This window comes from Electrophorus electricus, chromosome 1 (genome assembly GCF_013358815.1).
Source record: "Electrophorus electricus isolate fEleEle1 chromosome 1, fEleEle1.pri, whole genome shotgun sequence".
Lineage (NCBI taxonomy): Eukaryota > Metazoa > Chordata > Actinopteri > Gymnotiformes > Gymnotidae > Electrophorus > Electrophorus electricus.
In genome coordinates this window covers 907,381-917,500 of record NC_049535.1, presented here as the reverse complement: position 1 = coordinate 917,500, position 10,120 = coordinate 907,381, and the positions used below count along the sequence as shown (strand labels likewise).

General features: G+C 45.9%; 2 protein-coding genes across 5 annotated transcripts in view; both read left to right on the top strand.

Annotated features, from left to right (window-relative positions):
- The window catches only part of rras2 (RAS related 2), a 22,844-nt gene extending 19,197 nt beyond the window's left edge, over positions 1 to 3,647 (top strand). The window contains exons 5-6 of the mRNA XM_027007424.2: positions 1 to 86; positions 1,189 to 3,647. The exon at positions 1 to 86 is cut by the window's left edge and continues 33 nt beyond it. Of these exons, the coding sequence (XP_026863225.1) occupies positions 1 to 86; positions 1,189 to 1,276 (174 nt within the window). The 3' untranslated portion in view covers positions 1,277 to 3,647. The remainder of the gene's footprint in view (positions 87 to 1,188) is intronic.
- Positions 3,648 to 6,674: 3,027 nt separating this feature from the next.
- Positions 6,675 to 10,120, top strand: part of tub (TUB bipartite transcription factor) — a 56,375-nt gene continuing 52,929 nt past the window's right edge. For all 4 annotated transcript variants that reach the window (XM_027007448.2, XM_027007446.2, XM_027007445.2 and 1 more), the window contains exon 1: positions 6,675 to 6,835. In XM_027007448.2, the coding sequence (XP_026863249.1) occupies positions 6,780 to 6,835 (56 nt within the window). In that variant the 5' untranslated portion in view covers positions 6,675 to 6,779. The remainder of the gene's footprint in view (positions 6,836 to 10,120) is intronic.

The window sequence follows — 10,120 nt, the reverse complement described above, 5'->3', positions numbered from 1 at the left end:
CAGCTGAAGGTCACATACATGGAGGCATCAGCCAAGATCCGCATGAACGTAGATCAGGCCTTTCACGAACTGGTCCGTGTCATTAGGTGGGTCAGACCCAACTGATCCGTGTCAGATCCTGACTACTTACTCTGTGCTCATTCCCTAATATCACCAGCAGGAGGCAGCAAACCCAGAGTTACACTGATACGCTGACGTATTTCACTGCTTGACCTCTCTTCTGCTGCTTTGGAGGGAAGTTTGTAATGAGGTCATGGGGTCTGGATCATCTGGCTTCGTTGTTGGCTGTTAAAACTTTGTGGGAAGTCCAGGGAATGCGGGTGCTTGTATAAGGGACTGTAAAGAATTGGAGGTTGAGGGCAAACACAACACGCGAGAGTGGACTGACTCATCGACTAGGGAAGCCATACTGAGAATAACGAAATGAACAGACAGGACAGAATAAATGAATAACAAGTTTAATATCAGAAACAAAGCAACCACAGAAACACAACACAAAATAGAACAAAGGAACAAAGAGAAGACTAACAGAATAACTGGGCAAGGACGATAGCTAGGCAACTAAGGAAGCTAAATCCAGGGGATGACGTATAAATCTAGGATGACCAGGGAAGGAAAATAATAAGGAATGGGAAGTAAAGAACCGGGATACTACAGCTAGACAAACGACACCAGAAAAGGCTGGTGGCGAGGGAAATGACTGGCAAGTGAAATCTAAATGGAACCGGTGTGACAGGAGAACAGTGGATGAGGAATGAGAACACTGGTGAATACAAGCAGGGATAGGAACTTAGACAAGCGCGCAGAGAGAAACTGGGAGAGAGAGAGAGAGAGAGAGAGAGAGAGAGAGAGAGAGAGAGAGAGAGCGAGAGAGAGAGAGAGAGAGAGAGAGAGAGAGAGAGAGAGAGAGAGAGAGCGAGAGAGGCCAGCAAATATGAGACGAGGGAACAAGGTTTAAGTAGAAATGCTAACGAAGGACCAATGAGGAACAGCTGGAGCTAAAGGGGAGGAGACAGGAAACCATAGAAACAGACGACAGCAGGAAAACAAGGAAGTGGTTTAGGTAGCCAAGGAAACAGGGGACGCTCCGGTCTGTGAGTGTGACAGGGACAGAACTCTGGCCCTTTGTGAGTAAGTGTTGTCAGTGTTAACATGCACGTCGGTAACATCTGTGATCAACCCTAACAGGAAGTTCCAGGAGCAGGAGTGTCCGCCTTCACCAGAGCCCACGCGCAAGGAGAAGGACAAGATTGGCTGCCACTGCGTGATTGTCTGATTGGCCTCTCACAGCTGCCTCTCACCCAGCTGCTATCACCAGTCCCAACCCCTCCACCCTGCCTTCTGACATCACATCCTGTGTGGATGAACCGCTGCCTTTCTACATGCGCATGTCTCCAGACAGAAAACAACAACAAATCAAACCAGAGCAGTCTCTCTCCCCGACTTCTCAGGGGTCTCCTGGACCTCTGGGACTTCACTAATAGAAGAACCAATCGGAAATAAATAAGTAAATAAAAACACCTGACTGAACTCACCATTCTAACTGCAGTTAGTGTACTGACATCAACATGACCTTTTAATCGCAAAAAGAAAGCGACGCTCATGCTCCAACACTAAACATCCGTTCCTGAAGGTGTGCTAAAAAAAAATCTTTTTTTTTTGTATTTTGAAGGATTTTAGATTTTGTTGCCTTATAGTAACCTTTTTTGAGGTGATAAAGTGGCTAAAAAATTGGCTAAAATTTTTCTTTTTTCTTGATGAAGGCTTTTGGTCTCTTTTTAATGTGACACAATCCTCTGAAGTTATACGTGTGGCGTGCCATTTCTGTCCTTCAACTACTGTACATCAAATGAAACTTTGCGTGCGTGGAAAATGCCTTTATAATGACATAACTCAGTTGCCACAGACAGTGTGCCGTTCATAAGATTGACATGCATTAAAGCAACGTGTTTGAATATGTAATGTACATAGATAGCCCTTAACCTTCTGTCATCTGTTACGCCTCATCAGCACTGAAACGAATGTGTAAACTCATGCCGAGTTTGGCCAGGTCAGTTTGAAACGCCATGTTCTGTCAGTCTGTCATGCTTCTGGTGAAATTCCAGTTTGAATTCTTTCAGTCCCAGAAAGACATTTAATGCATTTGCTACATGTTGTCGGGGGCTTGTTCCATGTGTCTTTGCCTCTGTTGAGACATCTACAGAGCGTCTCCTACTCAGGTTGCCCAGGACGCAGAATTCTTTCTGTGTTCCTTTGATGTTCCTGCATCAACACCAGTGCACAACACACCTTGGCTTCTGAACCAGACACCTCCAGAAAGGCCACCACTAACCAGAACCCTGGCTGTGGAAATGTCCCAGAGACGCCATATCTAAAATAACAGCATCATTTTTCAGGCCTTACTTTCTCACTCAGTGTTACACTAATAGCAGTCTGTTTTGTGTCTCTTAGATTGGTGTTAGTTTGGATAATATAGCTGTTTTTTTTGTTTGTTTGTTTGTTTGTTTTGTTTTTTTGAACTGCTTGGTTGAAACAGTTTGTGGAAACGTTTTTATGGGGAACACAAAACTGCTGATATCACTGTCTAACCGTGTGTACAAACCACGTGTGCAAAACACACAACTGTGTGTCATCCTTTTACTCACGCAGGTGAAACATGGCAGTCTGTTTCCATGAGGTGTGTGTGAGCTGTGCACTAGCAGTTGGTGTGTGAACCGTGTGCATGGTCTGTCACTGAGAAGATCACGAGACGCGTGTGACGTTCACACTGCCCCAGCTCTGTGTCTCACTGGACACTCATCGTACAGGTGACCATTTTCCTCCAGACATCATATCCTAAGGGTTTGTCACTATGGCGACATGTCATCTATATATTTTTGTTTGTTTGGTTTGTTTTTGTTTTATTTTAATGTGGTTTGTTTCATCTTTCTTTTTATCTTCCATGTGAGTATTTCTGTATGAGGAATACAAATAAACTTTTAGTTTTTGTGTTTTATCATCATGTATTATAAGACAAAAGATGGAGTGATCCTTTGAACGGACATGATTAAATGTTTTTACTATATGCTTTTATACATTATTTTCTTATCTGACTAGTTAACGAGTATTTTTCTATGTTTGTAAGTGAAATTGCCCTCAGCACCACTGTGTATATGTATAGAGGAGTGTTTCATTCTCTCAGTTTGGATTTAACTGAAAACTAGAGCAGACTGAAGGCCAGCCTTTGTTGAACTGTGGTCAGGAAGCGTCATCCTACTGTCCCTTTACTCCACTGTCCACTTGTGCCACCCAGAGAGTGTTAGACGCACCTGATCCGCCCACGGTGTCAAGTTGTCCTTTTACACTGAACTTAGACCAATTCTCCTCATTCGAGTCACATTCTAAACTGTTACCCGAGGAACCACAGAACTGACCTCAGATCAGAAGAAAGGGGCAGCTGTCGCCAGTGCACATCGGTGGCAGTGCTGTGTTGTCTTGGGGCTGATGAGAGTACGAGCTCAGTGACGAAGGGCGGAACCAGCGTAGGACCCGACACGTTTTTATCCAGCAGAGTTTGTGTACATCTAATCCATATGGTGTTTTTCTGCTTGCATCTGTTCCCAGCCCTTGTATAGCTTCTGGTGCTATAATAAAATCGATTAAACCACTCGTGAGACATAACGCTTTGTCTTAACTGACTGATGGAACTTATATGAAGTACAAATGCATAGGACTTAGTCTGTCTGAACATTGAATGTGATTATTATTATTTTGAACATGGAAGGGGCTTAATTTTCATTTTAATTTTCTACAGCAGCAGGTCATGTTTCTGACAGGTGCTCAAGTCGCGTCTGTTATTTATATAAGACATTAGCGCCATCAAGAGGCTGCAAGGTTGCCATAGTGCCCTGTAAGAGACTCATAAATCAAGATCAACAGTAGGTTGGTCCTGCAGAAGGAGAACCCAGAGTGCCCGAGACCTGCTGTTTTTCTGTCTACCCTCTGCGGCCTCGGCAGCACATTCCTGTTGAACAACTGACGATAAACTTGCATTTGTTGCAGTGCAAGGAAGCACAATCGAAACCTCTGAAATACAATAACTCACACCCAACCTCAAAGGTAATAATCCCCTTAATCAAACCATTTGTCGCTATTTGTACAGCTTTTTTTTTTTTTTTTTGAAAGCTCGGACAGTCTTCCCAGGGGACAGCAGATTTGTGATTGGCCAGGACTGGACGTGTCTCCGCCTGCTGTCTTCCACGGGGATGGCAGTGTTTGCTCTGACTTTGACCCGCCTGATCTTTCTGTGAGTTTGGTATTTTCACGTCAGCTATTTTGATTGACGTGTTAAGCGAGCGTCCCTGCGTATTACTGAATCTGAGTCAGTAAACTAGAGCAAGTGGAAAGCTCAAAACATGATTACATGTACACGGAGCAAAACACTGGCATCGGTTCAGTGCAATATTGGGATGTTGTGCTGTAGCAATAACGACCATTTCTCTTGTGGAGGAAACCTTCTCTACGTTATGGTTTAATTGAGCTGTTTAGCAGAAACCAAAACCTCTCAATTTTTCATCATGTTAGAATGAGCAGTACAGGCAGCTTGGGGCTACATCGAGCCAGGTGACACATGCTGTTATACGCTTTAGGGCCGATAATGGATCAATAACTCATTACAGGTCATGGTGATATAGGTCTCATCGGGCCCTTCGGTCTGCAAGTTTCATCACTCGTATGAAGCTGTAATTATCCGTCTGCCATGGACTGTCCAGCATGTGCTTGCTGACTCACTGTGGCTCAATGGACTAACAGCACTGATAAGTACTGATAAATACTGCTCATTTCAGTACTGTCCTTGTGTTGCGCAAGGCATGCAGGTGCATGGACACCAGTGCATGTGCACATGTATGCAGTGTTGTGTGCACAGAGGACACACAGGAATGCTGCAAATAACACATGAAAATTAGTAGATGTGTGTTTTGATGCATCCAGTGCTAATGTAACTGTGTGTGTGTGAGGAATCCTTGCTCTGTGCGTAAAAAGGCTTGTCCTGATCGGGTCTTTCACGGTAGCTGCCCAGTGCACGCTGTCCTGTGTTAGGGGACGCAGTAACCCCACCCCTCAACCACAGCCCAGTGAAGCAGGGTGGGGTCTGTAAGAATGACAGAGACCCTTTTATCCTTGTACCATGGACGGTGAAGTATACAGATCCAAAATTACCATCCCAAAAGATGGGCCATTTTAGAATTCAGAAGGGAGTCACTTTTGTTACCTATATGAGAATCTTCCCCCCCCTCTCTCTCCCTCTCTCTCTCTCTCTCTCTCTCTCTCTCTCTCTTTGTCTCTCCCCCCCTCTCTCTCTCCCTCTCTCTCTCTCTCTCTCTCTTTGTCTCTCTCTCTCTCTCTTTCTTTCCCCCTCTCCCTCTCCCTCACTCTGTCTCTCTCTCCCTCCCTCCCTCTCTCTCTCTCTCTCTCTCCCCCCCTCTCTCCCTCTCTCTCTCTCTCTCTCTCTCTCTCTCTCTCCCTCTCTTTCTCTCCCCCTCTCCCTCTCTCTCTCCCTCACTGTCTCTCTCTCCCTCTCTCTCTCTCTCTCTCTCCCTCTCTCCCCCTCTCCCTCTCTCTCTCTGTCTCCCCCTCTCTCTCTCCCTCTCTCTCTCTCTCTTACTCTCTCTTTCTCTGCCTCTCTCTCTCTCCCCCTCTCCCTCTCTCTCTCCCTCACTCTGTCTCTCTCTCCCTCCCTCTCTCTCTCTCTCTGTCTCCCTCTCTCTCTCTCTCCCCCTCTCTCCCCCCCCCCCTCTCTCTCCACTAACACAGTGTCATGCGTGTATGGCTCCTGTGTTATACCCAGCTCCTACCTCTCTCAGTCTTACTGCTTGCCACTGAGTCAGTGTCTTTGTTAATTGAGCTCCGGTTGGACGCTGCAGCTTCTGGGGACGAGCCAAATCCCTCCCGTGCTGTCACTTCCTGCACTGTTGCCGGGGCTGGAGAACAGAGGCAGTCTGCTGAGGAGATCCCTTCACTTACCCTCCTTCCCACTCGCTCACTATTGATGGATGTCTATTTGCATTTTGGCACATGTCTCTGGTCCGGAAACGCTCTGGAAAGTGTTGCCTTGGCGTAGGTTCGGGGCCAAGTTAGGACTATCTGTGCCTCATTAAGCATGTCTTACCTGCAGTACATGTAACAGTGTCTTAATATCTTGTTTTTAATATTATTATGGTCCAGTAATTATGAAACTAACCAGTAATATTCATTGGTTTAATATTAGAGAGTGTTAGTTTGTTACAAACTGAGAGCATAAAACACTCACCTAATTCAACCTAATTCAAATATTTCAGAAGGTCTTGTCCTAAATTGGATCATTTGTATACAATGTAAATGATCAGAATGAGTTTGGCCAAAGGTATTTGTCTTTCCTTATTATTACAGAAATATCATAACATTACAAAGTGAGCATGCAACTGTGTAAATCAGAAATTACGGGAGATTACGTTGGTAAATTACTTCTCAGCTTCTAAAGATACATAAACACACCTGAATAATCATAAATACGATCAGGGCAAATAAACGGGGAAATGTCTGACGGACGGGTCCTGTGTGATGCTGAACGCTTCCCCCTGTCCCAGTGGTACGGTCCATACACAAACCTCCATCCGTGCAGACTGCAGCGCATCTACTCCGCGCGGCACCGGGAACGTGCGACAAGCGGCGATCGAGCGCCTCGCGACGGACCTGGTCAGCTGCGAACGTCCCAGGAGTGCTGTCCGCGTGAGCACGCGAAGCTGCGTCCGTCGGAGAGCATGGATGGCGTGAGCGCTAACAAGAGCATGTCATACAGTCGGTGGAGTTACGACAGGTAGGCTCGCCGTGGCGTTACACGGGGAGAGTGTCACAGGCAGCCGTCACGTGCAGGGAGGCTGCGCTGCGACCTGCAGCATCGGAATGTTTAGGCACGAGACACGCACGTCTCCAGGTGCGCGCGAAGGAGTACGCGCAGGCGACGCTAAAGTTGGGAACCACAGTATCTGAACTTGGCAGTTTACGCACCGCTTTCCGTCAGAGAAGAAAGGAAACGATACCTGCTCTGTGTGGGCTGTTCAGTAATATAAAAGTAACGGTCTATTCATCTGTTTGTTTTAATCTGTTAGAATTTTCTTCGTAGTAACACAGATTCAGTGTAAGCTCCATTGTGCAAAAGTGATCTTATTTTATCAGCGTGGACAGATAGAATTTCTGTAATAATTCTTCCAATTTCTCCAATATCCCTGGTAATCTCAGGATGGGGGGGGGGGGGTGTTGGCAGGCACAAGAGACTTAAGCACACTTGTACATTACACAGTGATGTTCACACACACGCGCCATCTCATGAGTGTGGATTAGAACCGTGGAGCCCTCAGTTCAACTGCTGTCATCTCTGTCCAGCAGTGCAGCCCAGGCTGGAGTTGATTGTTTGTACTGCGGGAGACACACTTGAGGATTCAGTGTAAATCCACAATGTGATTGGTATTCAGTGTTCGTGGCTTATTCTAGAGGGAATGTGGAGAGAGAGAGAGAGAGAGAGAGAGAGAGAGAGAGAGAGAGAGAGAGAGAGAGAGAGAGAGAGAGAGGAACATATCCACTCATCTACTTCAGTGCATTTCCACCCAAGCTGAGATTCAGTGAAGTGATAACAACACTGATGCTCTCTCACTCTCTCCCTCCCTCTCTCCCTCCCTCTTTCCCTCTCTCCCTCTCTCCCTCCCTCGTCAGGCTCTGTCTGTCCGCCATCGGTTCTATGCCAAGACCTATTGCATTCTGAAGGTGGTTGTGGCCAGGTGTGTGTGTGTGTGTGTGTGTGTGTGTGTGCTGGTAGATGATAGATCAAGTACGAAGGTAAACGATGGACAGCGTGTTCTGTGGTGAGTGCCATGCTTCTGAGAGCAGCCTCGTGTCTTTACAAATCACACATCACACATCACTCCCAAAGCGATGGAAAAGGTGTGTGCCTGGTCTCTTCTGACATCCACTAAATGCGTGCATTGTTTGTGTGAGTGTGTGTAGCAAAAGAGTGTTTAATTCAAACACCTTAAGTACCCTTTGAATGGCTTCAGTGCAAACTGGAGCCTAACATATTCCACTCCAATTAGAAAGATTGACTGTCAGGTTCAGTACAGAAAGATCTTGGGATGCCTACTGGGAATCACAGCTATGAGCACTGATTAGAATACGTTTGGGGTTGGGGTGTGTGTAGGCGGGGGGTGGCTTCCTTCTGTAAATGCTTAAACATTCACAGCCATACTCAGCTTGTGTGTAGCATGAAGTGTCAGCAGAAACACAGCAGAACCCACTGATCAGAAGCCAAGGTGTTTGTCAGAGATAGCTTTCCTAAGCAGGCATGCTCCAGTGAGCTTGGAGAGTCGTTTCACATTTCTCTCCAAAGATATGCAAGTCTGCTCCAATTATCCAAACAAATGTCAAGTGATCTCGTTAATGTTCTGATTGGCTTGCTGAAGGAGCTCCATAGTTGCGTGGTGTCTCTACACACCTGCTGCACAGCTCCCAGTGGTACGGAGGAGCAAGCAATCGGCACTATGATCGCGTAAACAACCCAGTACAGTCCTAATGTAGCAAAGGGACATGTGACAGTGTGGTAACGGCCCTGAGAAGAGCAAAATAGCAACAGTGGCAGTGAAAATAGCAACAGTGGCAGAAACCTACCCAAACATTATCTGCTGGGGTTCCTTTGCACTGGAAAATGGCTGACATTAGTCCACAGACCAGAGTAATGGATGGTGTTTCTAAGGCCCAGCGAAAGCGCACGTGCCTCATCACTGGGCTCACAAGCAGGCCCTCGAGGGGTTAATGCATCCTGGGCTCAGAAGGACACCTGCGTCACAGGTATTGGTGCTGAGGCAGGGATCATGAGGTGAGTCGAGAACCTCTCTCCTAGGGAATGAGAAACACACCGCCATTCTAAGCGTGGGCAGTTAATCAGGAAGAGAGGGATCATTACCATTTGATAATAATCACTGAGAGAAGGGATCAGGTCAGGAAGAGAGAGAGAATTTCCACAGTGTCAAAAAAAGAGAGAAAAAGAAAGCATTTTAGACAGTGCATTGACAATTAAACTACTGTATGTAACGCGAGGAAACCAGGCACGATGCAGGAACAAGCCGTGTAAAACAAAATGATGTTTATTTACACTAAACAAAGACAACATAGCTCACAGGATAAGGTAAGGTTAATCAGAACAAACGCCAACGATTAAACAAGACCTTAAATACACCCACAATAACGACAGAAAACAAGGAACAAGTGTGATACATGGGGGAGGTGGCGATACACACACACCCACAGGGAGACGTCTGGGAGGAGGGGTCGTACTGTTACACTGTAGCATTAATACAACACTGTCTTCTCTTTGGGGTCCCGTTCTGTATAAAGGGTTTAGGTGAAGCACTTCCTGTTTTGTACTATCTCAATGACATTGTTATATAAGATGGCATTTTTGCACAGACATTCTACTTTGCCATCTTTTGTTTTGTATAATCAGTTAATCAGTAAATTTTTTAACCATATATAAAAAATCTTATTGAACCTTGACCTCAGTACTGAAAAACCTAACATAAAGATATGTGTATTATTCATATTAGGTCCAGGCAATTACCCTAAACTTGAGGCATTACTATAGATATTTGGTTTTAAATACACTGCTTTAAACATGTAATTAGTGTGTGTAGGTAAACTGAACCAACCCTCTCATATTGGCTTCTGTAAACAGAGAGGCCTTACTCTGACAGTAGGGAGGAGATTGATAGCACTCTATCCCAAAAAAACATTCACCAATTGTGTGCATGAGAGCGACCTGCGCTGGTGCGTGGGTGTGGGTGTGTGTGTGTGGAAGGGGGGGCGTGCCACCGTGGCCCCTGACACTAAGTCAACCTGCAGATGAGTCACCTGTTTCTGTGGTAACCATGGATATGTTAGGCTGAAGACACTGTGGGCCTCCCAGAAGAGGAAGAGCACCTTTTTTGAGTGGCATTTTATGAAAGCCAGGTTCTATTGTTGTGGTCTCAGAGCCCTTTCGTGTTGGAACACACCACTTTTGCTTGCCGCTTGGTGCTTGGGGAAGCATGACGCCTGCTCAGTTCCTGATGGGATC